The sequence below is a fragment of the Girardinichthys multiradiatus genome, chromosome 2, assembly GCF_021462225.1.
Source record: "Girardinichthys multiradiatus isolate DD_20200921_A chromosome 2, DD_fGirMul_XY1, whole genome shotgun sequence".
NCBI classification, from domain to species: Eukaryota; Metazoa; Chordata; class Actinopteri; order Cyprinodontiformes; family Goodeidae; genus Girardinichthys; species Girardinichthys multiradiatus.
This window is the reverse complement of record NC_061795.1, coordinates 20662002-20682465: the sequence shown is the minus strand read 5'-3', so window position 1 is coordinate 20682465 and position 20464 is coordinate 20662002. Positions and strand designations below refer to the sequence as shown.

The window sequence follows — 20464 nt, the reverse complement described above, 5'->3', positions numbered from 1 at the left end:
ATAAGATGGGCACTAAAATCTACACACACTCACTGATACAGCAGTAACCCAACCAGGGCTGCACAACAGACCTGCAATGAACAAAAACTCATTTTAATTTCCCTTAAATGAAAAGGAAAAATTGGCTGTAGGCATCTGAATAATCAAATACATCACTGGTATAAATATAGTAGCCCAAGATTACTCGTTCCATTGAAATATTTGGCCAGTGTTATTAGGAAAGTCCTAATCCTGACAGATATTTTATCCCAACAGGAGTTCCTTAAGGACAGCCCACAGTCCCCATTAAACTCACATATGTTGCGCCAGCTGATTATCAGTTCATACAAAGCATTAACATTAGCTAACATTAGCTTGTTTACTCTCGGTTTTTACACGGCATTTTTAAAGTTTGCAACATATTTTCAGTGCAGGTCCAGTGAGTTGTGTGCAGACAGAACTTTGATACCCTGCTTCATTAAGTCAGTGCATGGCTTTAAATACCTCTACAGCAACAGCTGTCTGGACACAGTGCACAGAGCAGGTCGCATTATACAGACAGAGAAGAAAGTTGCAGCAGCAAGTAAAGTCTCTCTTTCACTGTGAACGTTGCTGTAAAGGGTGAAAACCATCTAGATTGTTTGGGTAAACCCCACGTTGTTGTGGGGTGAATAGTAGTCTTCCAATCTGAACGTTTGCCCCTCCACATACTGATGTGGCCCTGGGCAAGGGCCTTAATCCCAAATAGCCCACCAATATCTGTGAGTTGGCGTATGAATGTGTGTATTGGTGGGTGAAACCTAAAGTAAAAAAAGAGCTATTAGCAACTAACAATTACTTTGCTAAATGATTAATATGTCGACAATTTTTTTTTCCATTAACCAATTGATAATAAGATAGCGAAAGGTGCTTAATATGAGATGTTTTTAACAGAATTCGAACCAGGTGAAGCTAAAGCTATGCACCTTGAGGAGTTCTGAATAGAGCATATTTACAGACAAAGACAGTTTTTCAACTGGTACCTGCACGGTGGCACAGTTGGTAGCACTGTTGCCTTGCAGTAAAAAGGTCCTGGGTTCGATTCCCGGCCAGGGGTCTTTCTGCATGGAGTTTGCATGTTCTCCCCGTGCATGCGTGGGTTCTCACCGGATACTCTGGCTTCCTCCCACAGTCCAAAGACATGCCTGTTAGGTTAATTGGTCTCTTTAAATTGCCCTTGTGTGAATGAGTGTGTGCGTGGTTGTTTGTGTGCTGCCCTGCGATGGACTGGCGACCTGTCCAGGGTGTACCCCGCCTCTCGCCCGTAGACTGCTGGAGATAGGCACCAGCTATTTTGATGATTTTAAAAGGTGGCTGAGCAAACTGCAACGTCGAAGCTCACTGGGAGTGCAGCTGACAAAAATCACAGGTAGTAGATTAACAATAGAAAAATATGTCATCATAAAAAATTAAAAAATACGTCACGGTTGAGATCCCAATCTGTTAGTTGGGCCAAGATTGGGACATCCCCAGTATTAACTACTAAATTTTTGGGATTTTAAAAAGCAGAACAAGATGATCGACATTTTTGACTTATAACTGCTTCACCAAATCCGTTCTAAAAAAGGCTGAGTGGCATAACATGACATTGTAAATGAACTACTGGACATGATTTGTCTTAGGAATGACTGACACTTTAATCAATTAATATTAATATATTAATATTATCTTATGAGCTCAAAGCAAAACAATGAACTACTTCTGAGAAGTAAACATGCATCAGGGAAAAACCTGACCGCAAAAAGCCTGATTATCCAAGACTCATACAAACCTAATCAAATGCAGCAATATATAAGGTCTTTATGAGACTGGTTTCTAAAGATGAGTTTAAAATGTTAGAGTTTTCTTTTTTTTTTTTAGGGTCCTGCAAAGATAACCACTACCACACACCTTATGTGTGCCCTTGCCATTAAAATTAACAGCAACATGTACACGCATTCAAAGGTGTCAATACTGATTTAAGGCACAATGGTATTATTACTGCAATCAGTTTGGCTCATTATGGAGATAATCAGACTCATCTGAGCTTCGACTCGAGTCGTCGCTCCTCCATTTGTGAGCCGAACATTAGCATCGGAGAGAGCGTCAATGAGCTCTCCCTCTCAGCAGCAACCCATTTATGGCTGACTGGGAACAACAGGCTGGGTCCCAGGTACAGCAGTCAAGGCCAGATGGTAGAATAATGTTTTCAGATACTCAGCGTTTAAATCAAAGGGCAAAAACAAACAGAGGCTTCTGTAGAAGCACTGTTGGGCGCTACACTGGTTGCGTGAAACTTGAAACATTTTAGTTTTTTCCGTAATTAAATAACCATCTGTAACAAAACTTACTTCACCATTGATTTAATCTCTAAAAGTTGAAACAGCACTGAGAAGAAAAACCAGTTCAAACGGCTGAAATGAATCATTTAACATCCACAACTTCACACAGAGTTTGAGCTTTCCAGGTGCAAGGCACCTTTCTCGGTTTGTTGCGTAAACTGATTGTTATCATGCCTTCAGCGGCATCTGATTTGAGGCTTGTGAAATCATCGAGGCAGACTGTTGCACTGGTTTCTTACATGCTAGCTGTAAAACCTGATCAGGCAGTGATTCAGAACCAACCTCCCCGAAAAAAATCAAACTGTATATTTAACTATAGGAAACAGAAACTAGTCAGAAAAACAATACAAGAAGCGACTTGTTACACTAGGAGTCAGCGAGGAGTATGACATTTAATCTAATAGGTGGAGAAACATTAATTAAATAAAACATCATTAATTATGAAGGTGCTGAGAAATCAGATCAGATTTTCAGCTTGATCAGACCTGATCGGCGAGAGAGAGCAAGACGAGAACAAAGTTTTATCCTCTCGGCTTCGATTTGTGTGTCTGTTGTGGAACATGCAGGACTTGAACATGCCAGCAGCCGTCTAGAAATCTCACAGATCTATATTTGCCTGGGTAGACACACGGACACCGCCGTTTCCTTAATTCAAGCTGTACTGTAACCATTTTATCTCAGTTTAAAAATAATAGTAAAACCCAGTTTTAAAGCCACTGCTCTGTTACACTGCACTGCCTCTGCTCCCGATAAAAGTAATAAATGACCGCTAAACACTTTTTATGTCGTTTTTATATCTTCTATTACTTTTATGTAGTTCTTGAAAATAAATCAGAATTGACTAAAATGTTATCAGCAGGTCAAAGCTTTCCAGAAGCACGAGATCAGCTGTAACATTTTGGACTTTGGTTGATGTATTTCCTATTGGTCCTCTGATAGGAAAAGCTGCCATATTATTAAACGACTAATGTTAGTCATGACCTGCTGAACTGTGACCTACTTTCACCATCTCTCATTAGAAACACCTCTGAGCTGGAGCCAAATATCTGAAGGGCCTGTGGTCTACGTTTAGATTTAAAAGAAGAAAAACAGACTGAAATCCAAGGTGGATTTTTTTTTTTTTTTTTTTTATCAAAGCAAAGAGAAGTTAATTATGAGCGCATGACACTGGGCACTGGAAATATGTACAGCTTTGCCGGCTCTAATAACACAGGCTCAAATGACCCTGTGTTTCTGTCTCCAAATAAAGCCCAGACCAGCGTTCAAACATCTCACGCTGAACCTGCCAAGAGTGAAAAAAACGAGAAACAAAAACGTCCACCTGTCTCTAACTACTGCGACAAATGACTGAGTGAGTTCCTAAAGGAGGAGTTACACAAGTCCTCAGCCAACCCGCTGCAGGCTGCACGACCATCTTTAAGATCAACAGACACTTGAATTAGAGAGACAGAGTCAGGGAGTGGAGGCTGGCAAACGTGCAAGCAGCAGCAACTGCATGCGAGCGAGCAAGCTGAGCTGCATGCCTGCGTTAATGCGGCAGAGAAAATGTGGAAGAGTTTGTATTCAGGGCTATATATATATATATATATATATATAGACGGGAGCGGAAGCTGCGACGGAGCAGCTGCTCCCCCAGAGAGCAGTGGCACATTAACCTTCAGCCAGCTGTCTCAGTCTGCAGCTTCACTTCACTGACAGTAAAACTTCCAGGACTTCAGCGGACGTTAGATGCATTATTTTGGACTTTACAAAACATCTTCAAAGTAAATTTGGAAGATTGGCCGGATTTGTTCCCCATAAAACCGGCTGTGGTAACAAATTAGTGATTCCTACTCACACAAAGAATAACTTGCATCTGTAAAAGATAAAGGAAAGAAATGAGAATAAACTCCCAACTGGAAGGGCTGAATATATTTCAATGAAATCCACTCCTGTGCATGCTCACACACCCATTCCTATACTGGACCATCATCTGATCCACACTGAGACTCAGTGTGTGTGTGTGTATGGGAGGGGGGGGGGGGGGATCAGCACGGCAGGGCTACAGCTGTTTCCACTGCGGGTCAGGTTACCCTCCCGCCACCATCCCCAAGGCCTTCACCAAGGGAACGGTCCCGTGTCAAAACAACATGGGTACATCCTCCTACCTCCAGCAACTCCCTGTCCTCCTGCTTCTACTGAGCGCTGCAGCGGGCACTGTAGGCTGAAAACACGTTACAAGGAGGCCTGTCAGCTTATGGTTGTCAAAATGAAACCTGTGCACAGGAAGTGAGCACGGAAACAAAGTGCTTGAACTGCAGAGTAACACAATGCTGCTGCACCTCCAACAGTTGCTGCACAATACCAGTCAGCTGGCTGAAAGAAGGCTGCAACACACTTTCCGTCATCAGCCTGAATAATTCACCAGCTATCAACGTGTTATACCCCTCAGTGTTATCCCCTGAACACCAGAACAACAACAGTAAAGTGTTTAGCACAACAAGCACTAAAATCAAAATTATAATTTAACAGGAGCTTATTCTATATTTGTGTTTAAGTCTTAAGTTACAGATATTATTTTAAACTGTAATCGTCAGAATGTTAGATTAGCTAGTATCAGAACTGATGATTTTTGTGCTTCTGGTTTTATTATTGATATATATTTTTTATGTTAATACCATGATATCAAATGAGGTTAATCTTGTAAGTGCTGGTAACAGGCAGGTCATTTCGTGCTTTTGTAGTTTGGACCTTCTCTTTTATCTTACATACTAGCACAAAGGATGGTCTTCCACGCCATAATTTGTCCCAACTATGCCTCACCTTGGACCTGCCAAGGAGACCTCTTGAACCTACTTTGAGGACTCTGCTGAGTTTCTGAGCTCTCCTTATACACGTCTTTGAGGGTTCAACAACTGTACTGCTAGACGAGGACGGTTTGCAAACAGTGTTTAGATGGCCAATAAAGTAAAATCAATATGAATACCAACATCCAGAGATAAAGCCAGCAGTTACTCACTCTCCCAGTCAAAGGTTATAATGTGGAAGCTGATAACCTGGCTCATTGGAGCAGCCTGCATACTCAAAATGAAAGTAACTTACTGAGTGTTAATTTAAAAAAGTATATATGTGTTACTTCTAAAAGACAGAGGACCTCTTCTCAGGTTTTATCCCCGCATCAATAAGAGACTGCAGGGATTCAGAGGGAGCAGATGGAGCGCTTCAGTCCGGGCCTTCACACAGCAGCATAGCCGGGGCTTGAAGCAGCTCTTCCGGGGTGCGTGTGAAGTCTGAGGCCGGTGTTAAACCGTGGAGCCAGAGGACAGGACATCTCTGAAATGTGGGTCAAAGAATGTTTTGGTGGCAACTATGCAAGATGATCCACGCAAAGCAACCGGCCAACTAGCCCCCTTTTCTATATAGTTTGTGGAGCTCTGAGTGGCGTGAAACAACAAATGTCTCACCATGAACTCACCGGAGCACCAACTATTACCTCCTCTGAAGTTCATTCAGCACCATGTAGCTACCCTGGCTGTGTCTCGGTGAACTGCGGCCATTCACGCAAACTCAACGGCATCTACGTTAAACCCGAGGTAGTAAAGTTCAGATTTGTACACTGTTAGATCGTTAGAAATCTTTCTGCTTTTCGTTTCTAGCGTCAGCGAGGCTCAAACGTGAGCCAACCTAACAGAAATTTACTAAATAAATGAAGTAAAAATTTGACGACCCTCACCAGAAGCGATGGAGACTGCTCCGACCGGAGTCCCCGACCTCGGAGCTTCTTTTTCTCAGGCCGGATGCCGTCGTTCCCTCCGAGCGAGAAAAAAAAAAAAAATACACCAAAGCAGCTGCTGTGGTTTCTGTGAGGTCGATCCTTTCTCCTCCGCGGTGTCGCTTATATCAGCGGGGTCAAAGCGTCCAGAGCCATGATTTGTGGCTTACACCTCAAAGTTTCTCTTCCTGTACAGGATAGGAAGCTCCGTCGAAGGGTTGTTCGTCGAGCAGACCACGGCAGAGGGGGCGGCAGCGATTAGTTGATCCGTGTCGGTCCCTCTACGCCAGCTGACTCTGCCTTCTGCCACCAACCGGCCGCTGAGCTATCAGGTCGCCACAGTGGTAACAGCGCCCTCTACCGGTAACCACGAGAAAATACACAACATCAAATGTGACTCAACAGCGACATCTGATGGAAAATATGGAAAATGGTTAACAAATAAAAGTGTGAAAAACGTGGTGTGAATATGTACCCATGAATACCCCGGAAGAGCAAAACAAATACAGTCAGTCATTCATTCATTCATTTTCTATCGCTTATTCCATAGTGGGTCACGGGGGAGCTGGTGCCTATCTCCAGCAGTCTATGGGCAAGAGGCAGGGTACATCCTGGACAGGTTGCCAGTCCATCACAGGGCAACACACAAACAACCATGCACACACTCATTCATACACCTAAGGGCAATTTAGAGTGACTAATTAACCTAACAGGCATGTCTTTGGACTGTGGGAGGAAGCCAGAGTACCTGGTGAGAACCCACACATGCACAGGGAGAACATGCAAACTCCATGCAGAAAGACCCCATGCAGGGAATCAAACCCAGGACCTTCTTACTGCAAAGCAACAGTGCTACCAACTGCACTACCGTGCATTGTGGGGGAAATTTAAAGCAGGATTAGTTTATAAAACAAATCCCGAAGCTTTCAACATCTCCTGGAGCTTTGCTGTAGGATACAAATCACGTAAGCGTCATGGCTAACATGGATCAAGGTGCTTTGATCAGATGAGATGACGAGATAACTTTCTGGCTAACATGCAAAACACTACATATGGCAGAAAGCTAACACAACGCATCATCCTGAACATACCCTCCCTATGGTAAAGCAGGGTGATAGAATCATTATGCTGTGGGGATGCTCCTATTTGGAAGGTTAAGGAAAAGTTTGCCAACGTTGATAGGAGGATGGATGGGGATAATTACAGAGAATTCCTGTAAGAAAACCCGTCAGAAGTCAGAAAATAGACTGGGCTGAGGATATGCCTTCAACGATCTGAGCATACAGCCAGAGCTACAAGTCCATGTCCAAGTCCAATTTACCTATAGAGCACATTTAAAAAACAAGTTTATCCAAGGTGCTGTACAAAAATAAGCTACATAAAAAATGTAAAACTAGGACATGACACAGATGGTAAAATACAGATATTTAAAATAGCATGTCAACTAACACTAGGCCGAAGACTATTGGGAAAATTGTGCCTTAAAAGAGACAAACAAATAGAAGGCGAAGATGCCTGTTTAATATTCAAAGGTCTCGTTTCAAAGCTTGGGAGCCACAACTGGAATGAAGTGGGGTATTTTAAAGCATATCCCTGTGTTAGAATTGCTCAGTCAAAGCCCAGATCTATGTCCATTTGAGAATTTGTTGCAAGACTGAAAAATTATTGCTCACAGATGTTCTCCATCCAATCTGAATATGAGCTTTTTTTGAATAGATGACAGGGCATCTTTGTCTAGTTGTGTAAAACTGTTAGAGACAGACTCCCAAAAGACTTGCAGCTGTAGCTGCAGCAAATGGTGGCTCTACAAGGTGCTGACTCAGGGGGGCTGAATGCAAATGCATACCACACTTCTCAGATTTTTTTGTTTGTCCAAAAAAAAAGAAAACCAAATATTACTCTCCTCCAACTTCATATACACTACTTTGTATTTATTTATATTAAATTCTAATAAAATACTGAAGTTTGTGGCTGTAAGTTGACATGATGTAAGAAAATTGGAGGGGTTTGAATATTTTTACATGGCACCGTACTTCTCAATAAACCAGCGTCTACAGCTGACACCAGGCCAATCTACTCAGCAGTTAGATGTAAGACACAATGCACACAATGACTCCTTTTTGTTATAAAACATTTTGAGCAAATTAACAGACACAAACTGAGTAACTCATTTTTATATCAAGATTTCAGGTGATTCGCATGGGACTAACGATAAGTATAAAAAATATTTACATTTTCCAGTTTAGGCGCAGTTTTGTTGATGTATAAAAATAAATAATTATTGGTTACTTTGAAATGATAAGCAAAAAGTAAATTTTTCAAATCATTAGTCTTGAGTGCCAAAAATTCCAAAGTTTAAAAAACAAAGAGATCAAGATTTATAAGTTTTGCGTTTTTTTAACACGTTTTTTAAAAGGAAACCAGAAAAAAATTTGTGTGCGTCAATGAATTAGTTCAGATAAGAATAATTCAGTATTTATTCTATTTATTCATGCATGGCTCCTTTACCATAGTGCATGAAATAAGTTGCTGTGGCTTTTCTAAGAGACCCAAGCATATGATTGGTTGATCAGTAAGTTCACAATTCACATTAAATTAATTTCAGACCAATTATCTTTACTTGAGAAGTGTTAGCCTTGCCCAGTGACTTTAATAGGGAAGCATGAGAGATTAAATCAGTTCGTGCTGATCACATGTTCATTAAATAAGCAAATAAATGGTAATAATTTTTTGTTTTTGCATTAAGAGATAAATATATTTGATTTATGAGATGTTTATCAAACCATATAAATTAATCATAAATATTTCTTATTTAATCAGTTGTGTATTGGTATGCGGTTTTAATTAAATGACACATTTCAGTAATCATTGAATATCTTTTTTAATTATGGCACCTTTATACAGGATCGTAAAATAGCAAACAAATGTGAAATAATTCAATGTGTGTAATAGATTGATTTATGATATGTTTATCCTACTATATATATTCAATATCCAATGTTCATTAGATATTGACACATCTAAGTCATATTTCAATATTTAGCTTTATTTTTTTATTGAATTGTGGCACTTTTGGACCCCCATACACACGGGCAAATACTTCGAAAATAAAAAGCTTAATAGTTATTACTACACAGAATACTTAAAAAATATCAAACTATTTTATGTTTTTATAGGATAATTTACAGTAACAGAAGTAGGGGAGAGTGGGGACAGTTGCAGCAGTTTTTACTTTTCCCTCAATTTCTCACAGGCTATTTGTATTTGAATGACAATATTTTAACATAGTAAACTCACACGTTTCCCCTACACATCCATACAAGTGCAACATTTGTAAAAATGTAAATGTAAAGCAAGTAACATGTGGTTGAATAGAGATTCTCAAATGTTGCAAGTTGCAACAGACACGAGGGACAGTTGCAACAGCAATTTATTAACAAATTAAACTCATTTTTCATCACAGTTTTTTTCAAATTATTGGCTTATTCAACTATTTAACCAAATAATGTCTGTTTCATAAATAATCATATTACATTATCATTACATACCATCACATAAAAAACTGATATTGTTATTCTAGAAAATTATGAGAATCCGTTAGAATTTTTACACAGCAACACCCTGTCATAGGAATAAACCCAAGATGGCAAGGCAGACCTGGAGACCAGAGTTGGTGGTGGTGACTAAAACAAATTTAATACTGAACACAGATTTAATAACAAAGACACCCCTGTCTGTTGTTCTTTTCCTGTCTCATGACATGCTGGAAAAAAAACCAAAAAAACACAGAGAAGGTGTGGGATCTTCTGCAACTTCGGTTAAGTCTTTAGAGATCAGTTTGGTGTTAAATAACTAGACACCTGACATATTAATAAATATTCTCTACCGCATTCATTAAGTTGGCTTTTATTTATTTGTCACATCTTCACCATTGTGGTCATGAGGGACAGTTGCAACAGTGTGTTGCAACCTCGCCCTAACTATCATCTTTAAACTAGCAATGCTAACTTAAAACATAGTTTTGGCCCATGGTGCCTATGGCTGTTAGAAGCTAAGAAACTGCTGATTCAAACTGTATAACTGTCATACATGCAGTGTGGGCGAGATCACAAAAAAACTAATCATTAAAAATATTACTTTTTTACCTTGATTTTTAGTTCTCCCAGAAGGAATGACAGGGTGTGGCTGCTGTCTTCCAGAAAGAATGAGGGGATATCTTCTGGATAATTCTCATCAGTCCAGCTGAATGTTTTTTGGTTAAATCAACAATGTTGCAAGTGTCCCCACTCTCCCCCTACATAAACTACAGGTAGGACTGATATTATCTATGCACAAGTTCAGACTGTAGGTGTTCAAAATTACTTACACAATGTGGAATAAAATAAAAATCAAATCAAATCAAATCTTGGATGGATCTTACATTTAGGTGAATTATGTCAGAATCTTTGGAAACTGGGCTGTGTGGTGAAGCAGCTGTCTGCAGTGTTGCCTTGCAACAACAAGGCCTTGCTGTGGCGTTGCATATTCCACATGCTTCTCCTGTTTCCTCATTTATTCTAAAAACATGCATGTTGGTTTATTCATTCATTAATCTTCCCGTAGGTGTGGGTATGTGCATGCATAATTGCTTGTCCTTGTGCCGTGCATCTCTGTGCTGCCCTGCGACCTGTCCAGGGTGTTTTCATTGACCACTGAAGATAGGCACTCGGCTCTGCAACCCTGAAAGAATTAAGCAAGCAGAAAAAATAGAGGGATGGATATTTTGGAAGTTTCAACAAATATTACAGGTAAATTTAATGTCCCAATTTGACTGAAAGCTGATGTTTTATTTGTGTAAATCTGAATCATATTTCTCTTAAATTTTTATGCTGAACTGAGTGAAACATTCTCTCTCAGTGTCCCACCTTCTCAAACCATCCCGCATATTTCCTCTCACTTTCAGGTGAGCCAACATACCACCACCTTCAAATTTCTCACAAAACATTGGGACATTCACTGTTTTCTGTGGCGCAGCCAGGATCCACGTCGAAAAAAAGTCAAGCAAACACAGGGCTGCTCATTTCCTGGCTCAATTTACGCAGAGCGGAGGGAGTAGGGGCCCCGTCTCAAGGGGCCCATCTCTGATTCGTGTAGGAGACGTTTGGCTGGAAATCTAAGCATACTCTTGTACAACTAGGTTTGTATCCTTCTCTGACTAAACAGCCCAGTTAAAATAATCTTAGTTACACTAGTGGAAATCTCACACTATGCATCACCCTGAAAACACCGTTGACACATGGCTGCCTTATACTGTTGGGATGCTTTTCTTGAGAGGCAGGCAAAGGTGTCAGAGTTGGTTAGAGAAAATTAAATTGTTTAATAGTTCAAAGATAAACTGCCATGTACTATCTTGTCACTTTCTCTGCTCTTTTTATTCCCAAATCTGCAGGGTCCCTCTCTCCCTCCCCTGACGAGTAGTCGGGGTCGCTCCAGGCTCTCCAGCCCACCTCTAATCCAAGTTTCACTCATCTCGGTCCCTCCTGTTTTTCTTTTTCAGACACAGAGTTAAAAATGTCCTGGACGTATGCAACCCTCCTGGTTCTCCTTGCAGTGCTGATTGCACTGAACTGTGAGTCTAATGCTTTTATATGCAGGTGGATTAAAAATCCACACACATATGAAATGTTATGCAGGGTCTTATGCAAGGAGATTAACTGTTTGTTTTGTCTGCGCTTTACACAGGTATGCTTTTTATTTTTAGTAAGACCCGTCTCATTTTGTCTCCAAACACAGTGTCTGAAGAGGCTGAATCTGCAGCTGTGGCCAGCAACACAGCCAATGCAAAAAGTCCAGCAGGTGTGGAGCTGGATTTCACTGCTGGGCATCCTATTGTTGTTTCCTTCAGTGCTGAAAAACCACAACCTGTTTCCCCCCGCAGGTCCGCTGAGGAGGATCTTCATGAAAGAGGCCGATGCCTCCAACTTCTTCAGGAAACGCAGCAGACGGGCTGTAAAATCCCAGGATGAGATCAACGGTGAGTTTGTGGAAGTTTGAACTATGGTCAGGTTAGAGAGGTTTTCGGTATTACTGCATGTGGGTATGTTAATGTGGTCACCATGGCAATCAGTGTGTTATCATAAAAGAGAGGATAGTTTCACTGGAGAGGAACCTACACAGCTGTTTGTCTTCTTGGATTCATTTAAAATTAAATGCTGCAATTCAGAACAAAATAAGGCTCAACACCCTCATCATCATCATCATAATCATGATCATATTATTATTATTATTACTATTAACAAAATAATAATAATATTAATAATAATATTATCGTAAACATAAAATATATCTTGAAATGTTTGCATTTTCTGGACCGTCAAAACATACCAAGGGGACAACGACTACTGGCCGTTAATGGAAAGTGTGCAACAGAACTGATTGCGTGTCTGTCTTAACAGTATGTGTCCAACCTGAAATGTAAATGAAATTGTCAGCAGATTTTTGGTCGATTGAAACATCAGACAATGTGCAAATGGAAACATGTGTTGCATGTAAGAGATCTCAGTTAAATCACTAAACGTACATTTAATGTCATGTCTGTCATGGTGATTTCTTTCCAGGATGACAGAAAAAAGTAATTTTTCCCAAATGTTTTTGTCCACATCCAGAACCTAGACAGGGTGGTATTGTGCAATAAATACGCTTTAGCAGATTTACCCTTGCTAACTGACAATATTTCTCAATACATAGTAAAATAACAAATGACATGCTGCTGTGATGCTTACAACAGTCTGCCTTTATTGGTTAACTCTTCCTGGACTTGGACTGACCACAGACAACCGCAGACTGGTTTATCTGCTCCAGCAGGAGTCACAGGCCAGCATGGAGCTCCCACACCTGCACCAATCCCCCCTTTGCTAGTGATCACCTACTCTATGATTTTTTTCTGGAGCCTTTAGGCGAGATGTTGTATAACATGATGTGCGTCTGCCAACAAGGTGACAGTTTCTGCAGGTAGAAGAGCAAGAATGCAAAGCTGGGAACAGAGGAATAAGTGAGTACGTGAGAGAGCGGCTGGGAGTCAAATGAGGAATGTGCAGCCGCGTTACCAGACAGGGGTCAGAAAAAAATCCTTTAGACCAGTCGGATAAGCTTTACATGGACTTTCCTGCATATCACGACCATAAAAGCATCGAAAATAATGATAATAAGAAAAATAATAAGAAAAAAATATATATCCCTGAGTCTTGTAATTTATGGTCGTCTGACATAAACTCTTAGCATGTGCTGCAGCTCCCAGTGAAAGCACACACTTGAACAGTGAAGTCTTAGAAAAGGTCAGAGGCCGTGAACTTTCTTTGAAAAGGGTGGTACTGCAAAACCATACTTTCCCAATCAGAGTTGATTTTTTTACTGTTACTGTAGCCAGTGTGAGTTTCACTGACAACCTGCTGCCAAAAAGGCTTTCAGAAATACAGTGCTGGGAAAAAAAAATTTGCTTTTTGCCATTTAAGCATTTAGGGTCAGATAATATCAAACAAAGATGACCTAAGGATACACAAAAATCTTATTTAACTAAATATTTTATTTATTTTAAACTATTATTAACTGTGATTACCTATATTTTCGGCCCAATTTCACTAGACACATCCGGTACCAAATACTGCTAGATCCAGATATAACTTTAATTCAATTCAATTCAATTCAAAAATACTTTATTAATCCCAAAGGGAAATTAAATGTTATTATAGCTCATATTATGAAGGTTTCCTCAAAGAGCCGTTGTAGATGCTGATGGCTGTGGGCAGGAAGGATCTCCTGTAGCGCTCCGTTTTACAGCAGATCTGAAGACGCCTCTGACTGAAGTCTCTGTTGTTGTAGGACAGTCTCATGAAGAGGATGCTCAGGGTTCTCCATAATGTTCTTCATTTTATGAAGAATCCGTCTTTCCACAATGATCTCCAGAGGAGTCCCCAGAACCGAACCAGCCTTTTTTATCAGCTTGTTGAGCTTTTTTAAGTCCCTGGCTCTGATGCTGCTTCCCCAGCAGATGATGGTAGAAGAGATCAAACTCTCCACAACAGACTTATAGAAAATATGCAGCATCTTGCTGTAAACACCAAAGGACCTAAGCTTCCTCAAGAAGTACAGGTCCTTCTCAAAATATTAGCATATTGTGATAAAGTTCATTATTTTCCATAATGTCATGATGAAAATTTAACATTCATATATTTTAGATTCATTGCACACTAACTGAAATATTTCAGGTATTTTATTGTCTTAATACAGATGATTTTGGCATACAGCTCATGAAAACCCAAAATTCCTATCTCACAAAATTAGCATATTTCATCCGACCAATAAAAGAAAAGTGTTTTTAATACAAAAAACGTCAACCTTCAAATAATCATGTACAGTTATGCACTCAATACTTGGTCGGGAATCCTTTTGCAGAAATGACTGCTTCAATGCGGCGTGGCATGGAGGCAATCAGCCTGTGGCACTGCTGAGGTCTTATGGAGGCCCAGGATGCTTCGATAGCGGCCTTTAGCTCATCCAGAGTGTTGGGTCTTGAGTCTCTCAACGTTCTCTTCACAATATCCCACAGATTCTCTATGGGGTTCAGGTCAGGAGAGTTGGCAGGCCAATTGAGCACAGTGATACCATGGTCAGTAAACCATTTACCAGTGGTTTTGGCACTGTGAGCAGGTGCCAGGTCGTGCTGAAAAATGAAATCTTCATCTCCATAAAGCTTTTCAGCAGATGGAAGCATGAAGTGCTCCAAAATCTCCTGATAGCTAGCTGCATTGACCCTGCCCTTGATAAAACACAGTGGACCAACACCAGCAGCTGACACGGCACCCCTGACCATCACTGACTGTGGGTATTTGACACTGGACTTCTGGCATTTTGGCATTTCCTTCTCCCCAGTCTTCCTCCAGACTCTGGCACCTTGATTTCCGAATGACATGCAGAATTTGCTTTCATCCGAAAAAGTACTTTGGACCACTGAGCAACAGTCCAGTGCTGCTTCTCTGTAGCCCAGGTCAGGCGCTTCTGCCGCTGTTTCTGGTTCAAAAGTGGCTTGACCTGGGGAATGCGGCACCTGTAGCCCATTTCCTGCACACGCCTGTACACGGTGGCTCTGGATGTTTCTACTCCAGACTCAGTCCACTGCTTCCGCAGGTCCCCCAAGGTCTGGAATCCGCCCTTCTCCACAATCTTCCTCAGGGTCCGGTCACCTCTTCTCGTTGTGCAGCGTTTTCTGCCACTTTTTCCTTCCCACAGACTTCCCACTGAGGTGCCTTGATACAGCACTCTGGGAACAGCCTATTCGTTCAGAAATTTCTTTCTGTGTCTTACCCTCTTGCTTGAGGGTGTCAATAGTGGCCTTCTGGACAGCAGTCAGGTCGGCAGTCTTACCCATGATTGGGGTTTTGAGTGATGAACCAGGCTGGGAGTTTTAAAGGCCTCAGGAATCTTTTGCAGGTGTTTAGAGTTAACTCGTTGATTCAGATGATTAGGTTCATAGCTCGTTTAGAGACCCTTTTAATGATATGCTAATTTTGTGAGATAGGAATTTTGGGTTTTCATGAGCTGTATGCCAAAATCATCCGTATTAAGACAATAAAAGACCTGAAATATTTCAGTTAATGTGCAATGAATCTAAAATATATGAATGTTAAATTTTCATCATGACATTATGGAAAATAATGAACTTTATCACAATGTGCTAATATTTTGAGAAGGATCTGTACAGTCTGCTCTGTCCCTTCTTGTAGATGGCTTCACAGTTGCATCTCCACTCTAGTCTGTTGTCCAGGTGAACACCGAGGTATTTATAATAGAAGCAGATAGCATGAAGAGAGCTAAAATATCTCAAAATAAACCACCTTAAACTAAAGAAACAGATGAGAAACAAATTTATTAACTTGTTTCAATCTGGAAACAGTAAATCTATTTCTAAAACTTTGAGACTTTGAGTTTTGTTCATGTGGTCATTTCACCTGGAGCACATCCTGAAACTATTCAAGATGTCACACATGAACGTAGAACATCTAAAGCACAGTAGGCCTCAGTGACCTCAGTTAAGGTCAGAGTTCATTATTCCACAATAAGAAAGGGACTGAGCAAAAATGTCATCTATAGGAGAGTTCTGCAGCAAAACTAATCCCAAACCAGAATAAAATCAGAAAGATCTACTTTCATTTGACAAAATATAAAAAATAAAATAAATCCCTAGGATGGTTTGGGAACATAATATGTGGGCTAATCAGACAAATTTGGAGCTTTATTGAAGGTGTTTGTCCTGTGAAATCTGCCGTACAACTAACCCAGTGTTTCAGAAAAAACATCATACCAGCAGTCAAACATGCTGGTAGTGGTATGATGGTCTGAGGCTGTTTTACTGCTCAGAAACTGGATAATTTGCCATCACGGATAGACGCATGAATTTTGCTCTCTAGAAGGAAATGCTAAAGGAGATCCACCCATCGGGTTTATAACCTTAAGCCAAGCCACATGAGTTATACAGCAGGACAATTATCTGAAGGTACACCAGCCAGTCCACCTCTGCATGGCTACAAAAAACAAAAAGACAACAGAATGAAGGTTTTGGCCTAGTTAAAGCCTGGATTTAGATTTTGATTGAGATGCTGTGACATGATCTTGGTCAGGTTGTTTTGGATAGCTTTTTCCCTTAACAAGTAAAATTATAATTTTAAAGAAACATCTTGTTTTTACTCAGGTTATCTTAGTCTGGTATTACAATTATTTTGATAAATTGAAACATTTAAGTGGGTCAAAAAATCAAAACAGATTATTTAGTTCTTAATTGCATAGGGAATAGTATGAATAGGGCATAACCAGGGTTTCATTACAGCTACAAAGAGCCGTTGTAGATGCTGATGGCTGTGGGCAGGAAGGATCTCCTGTAGCGCTCCGTCTTACAGCAGATCTGAAGAAGCCTCTGACTGAAGACTCTGTTGTTGTAGGACAGTCTCATGAAGAGGATGCTCAGGGTTCTCCATAATATTCTTCATTTTATGAAGAATCCGTCTTTCCACAATGATCTCCAGAGGAGTCCCTGTCTCTGATGCTGCTTCCCCAGCAGATGATGGCAGAAGAGATCACACTTTCCACAACAGACTTATAGAAGATATGCAGCATCTTGCTGCAAACACCAAAGGACCTAAGCTTCCTCAAGAAGTACAGTCTGCTCTGTCCCTTCTTGTAGATGTCTTCACAGTTGCATCTCCACTCTAGTCTGTTGTCCAGGTTAACACTGAGGTATTTATACTCCTCCACCACCTCCACTTCTTCTCCCATGATATAAATTGTTTTTGACTTATTCCTGTTTCTCTTAAAATCTACAATCATCTCCTTTGTTTTAGTCACGTTCAAGATGAGATGATTGTTTCCACACCATGCCACAAAGCGGTCCACCACCTTCCTGTACTCAGATTCTTGTCCATCTCTGATCCACCCCACGACTGCAGAATCATCCGAGTATTTCTGCAGATGACAGGATTCTGTCTTGTACTGGAGGTCTGAGGTGTACAGCGTGAAAAGAAATAGTGAGAGTACAGTCCCCTGTGGTGCTCCTGTGCTGCTGACTACCTGGTTAGACTCACAACCCTTCAGTCTCACAAACTGTGGTCTGTTTGTCAGTAGTCTTTGATCCAGGAGATTGTTGAGGCCTCCACCTGAGTCTTCTGGAGTTTCTGACAAAGCAAATCAGGTTGGAATGTATTAAATGCACTGGAGAAATCAAAGAACATGATCCTCACAGTGCTGCTGGTTTTGTCCAGATGACAGTGGGTTTGTTGAAGCAGGTGTATGATGGCATCTTCAACTCCAACTCCACAGCAATAAGCAAACTGAAGGGGGTCCTGATGATTTACTGTTTGCTTACTCAGGTGGGCCAACAGGAGTCTCTCTAGGACCTTCATGATGTGGGATGTCAGGGCAACAGGTCTATAGTCATTGAGGACTAAGGACATTGTCCTGCTATACATACCATTCAATGTTTAGCTTTTCCAACCAAATGGTATGCATCACCAGTTTGTTAATTGATAACCCTTTCAGCATGCTGCGTATTATTCTTTATGACATACCAGCAGTGTCTTATTGAGGTCAGTCCATTTTAAAAGCTTGACTTCAGTATTTTGGCTTTAATTCTTTGAATGTGTCTGGACGAAGAGCAAAGCAATACTCCGATCAGATGGAGTGAATCTAGCTGATGAAAACACGCTGACTAGGTTTCTATAACAAATGTTTGTGAGATGTAACCTCTGTGTCTGCTTCAGGTAGACAACCTTATCTGTGTTAAAGATAGTGTGTGGGTGAGAAACGTTTAACATCCAAATGCCTAACTTTTACTTCACCAAATTAAGCTTGAATTAACCATATATTAAACATACTTTTCATTAAGCCCACATTTCTGTATTAAAATATATTTTTTTTTTACTGGTCTGATGTAATATTATAATCTTTAAGGTTGTATTTCCATTAGCTGTAAGCGGAAATCATCCTAATTAATGGAAATAAAGGCTTGTCGGTGTAAAATTAATCTATGAACATTTGAATAATATTCAAATTTATTGAAAATGACTGTATATAAAGTGATTTACAAAGCAATTCATCCCCCTTTACCCTTTTCATGTTTTGTCACGTTATAACCACAAACTTAAGTGTATTATATTGGAATTTTATGTGACACAACATCACGAAGCAGCGCACATTTGTTTAGTGGGTAAAAAACTGATACATTTATCTAAATTTTTCACAAATAAAAGTCTGAAAAGCATGGAATGGATTTGTATTCAAATCTATCACCACTGGAGAGCTTCACTGCCCCTTCAAGAAAATCCCCACAGCATGATGCTGCCACTACGGTTCACTGTGGGTACGGTGTATTCAGAGCGATGTGCAGCGTTGGCTTTCTTCTAGACAAAGTTTGGTGTGCTCACCAAAATGATAAAATTTGGTCTGACCTGACCAGAGCACCCTCTTCCACATTCATTGTGTTTCCAACATGGCTTATACAAAAAGGGACTTTGTGTGTGTTTTTGTTTTCTCAAAATTGCCATTGTTTTTGCCATTTTTTCATAAAGGCTAGATATGCAGTGGGCAAAACAAGTTGATCTACCACCTGACCTGTGGATCTCTGCAGCTCCTCCAGAGGTACCATGGGTCTCTTGGCTACTTCTCTTTTTATGAGCTCCTTAACTGGCCTGTGAGTTTAGAGAGTCGTGTCTTTGGTAGATTAGAGGTTGTGGCATACTCTCTACTTTATTTTTCTTTCACTTCACAATTATGCCTCCCCCGTTGTAGTGCTGTTTCACATAAAAAATGTAATAAAATACAGAAGTCTAACAAAGCAGTTTACAGCATGAGGATTTCCACTGCATCTATTGTGTCATAATTCTGGTATAAACTGGTCCCTTCGACTTTTATCATTCAAACAGAAGGATTTCCATAAAAACTCATTTAAGCTGATGTTCTTAGTTGTTTTTAAGTACTGTTTGTTCACCAAGTCTGATGGAGCAACTGCCAGCAACCACAAACATAACACACACCCCTTTTGAATCTAAAATCCAGATCATTACCTACTTGGTTCATTTCTTCCCTGCTGTGTTTGCAGCGGAGCAGAGGCAAGTTTTGGCCGCAGACGAGCGAAAGAGGGAGTTTCATGAGGAGAAGAGGAATGAGTTTGAGAGCTACGCTGAGGAGGACCATGATGGTATGTGAAGCATGTAGAACAGATGCAGCTGAAGGAGGGAAAATGAGTTTAGACCTTTTTTAAGCTCATCTTTCTCCTCCTGGTCTCTTCAGAGCAAAATGAGAGGACCAGAGAGAGCACCGAGCAGTGGAGGGAGTTCCACTACGATGGGATGAATCCTCCCCACGAGTACAATCGTCACACCGCCTGAGACCCATGCAGGGGGGCTGAATGACTATGACAGCTGCCAAACATTGAGGAATAAACTGTATTAATACAGGTACATCTCAAAAAATAAGAATATCTTGAAAAAGTTCAATATTTTACTTTGTCAAATTTCAGAACATTTTAGAAAGTAAAACTCATGTATTATATAGATTCATTACGCAAGGTGAAACATTTCAAGTCTTTATTTCTTGTAATTTTGACGATTATGGCTTACAGATAATAAAACCCAAATTCAGTGTTTCAGAATCTTAGAATATTACATTTTTACTGATTACAAAATCAATAAAAAAGGATATTTAAAAAAAGGAAATTTCAGGCTCCTTTCTATGCAGTCAATACTTGACTCCTTTCACATGTATTACTGCAATAATGCGGCATGGTATGCAGACGGTCAGCCTGTGGTTTTGCTGAGGTGTGAAGGAAGCCCAGGTTACTTTTATAGTGGCC

The 20464-nt window shown here is 40.4% G+C and overlaps 2 protein-coding genes across 3 annotated transcripts in view; one reads left to right on the top strand and one right to left on the bottom strand.

Moving 5' to 3' along the window:
* The window catches only part of LOC124881012 (cyclin-dependent kinase 17-like), a 43103-nt gene extending 36685 nt beyond the window's left edge, over window positions 1-6418 (bottom strand). The window contains exon 1 of the mRNA XM_047386498.1: window positions 6052-6418. The gene's annotated coding sequence lies outside the window, so the exon portion shown is untranslated. The remainder of the gene's footprint in view (window positions 1-6051) is intronic.
* Window positions 6419-11127: 4709 nt separating this feature from the next.
* On the top strand, window positions 11128-20185 carry ucmab (upper zone of growth plate and cartilage matrix associated b). Of its 2 annotated transcripts, XM_047386713.1 has the most exons (6): window positions 11128-11266; window positions 11627-11698; window positions 11863-11925; window positions 12008-12103; window positions 19712-19810; window positions 19903-20185. In XM_047386713.1, the coding sequence occupies exons 2-6, from the start codon at window positions 11641-11643 to the stop codon at window positions 19998-20000; spliced, it is 414 nt and encodes a 137-aa protein (XP_047242669.1). In that variant the 5' UTR covers window positions 11128-11266; window positions 11627-11640; the 3' UTR covers window positions 20001-20185. The 2 variants fall into 2 exon arrangements, with proteins under 2 accessions (XP_047242669.1, XP_047242673.1); XM_047386717.1 differs by lacking the exon at window positions 11128-11266 and having other exon boundaries at window positions 11542-11698.
* The last annotated feature ends 279 nt before the right edge of the window (window positions 20186-20464 follow it).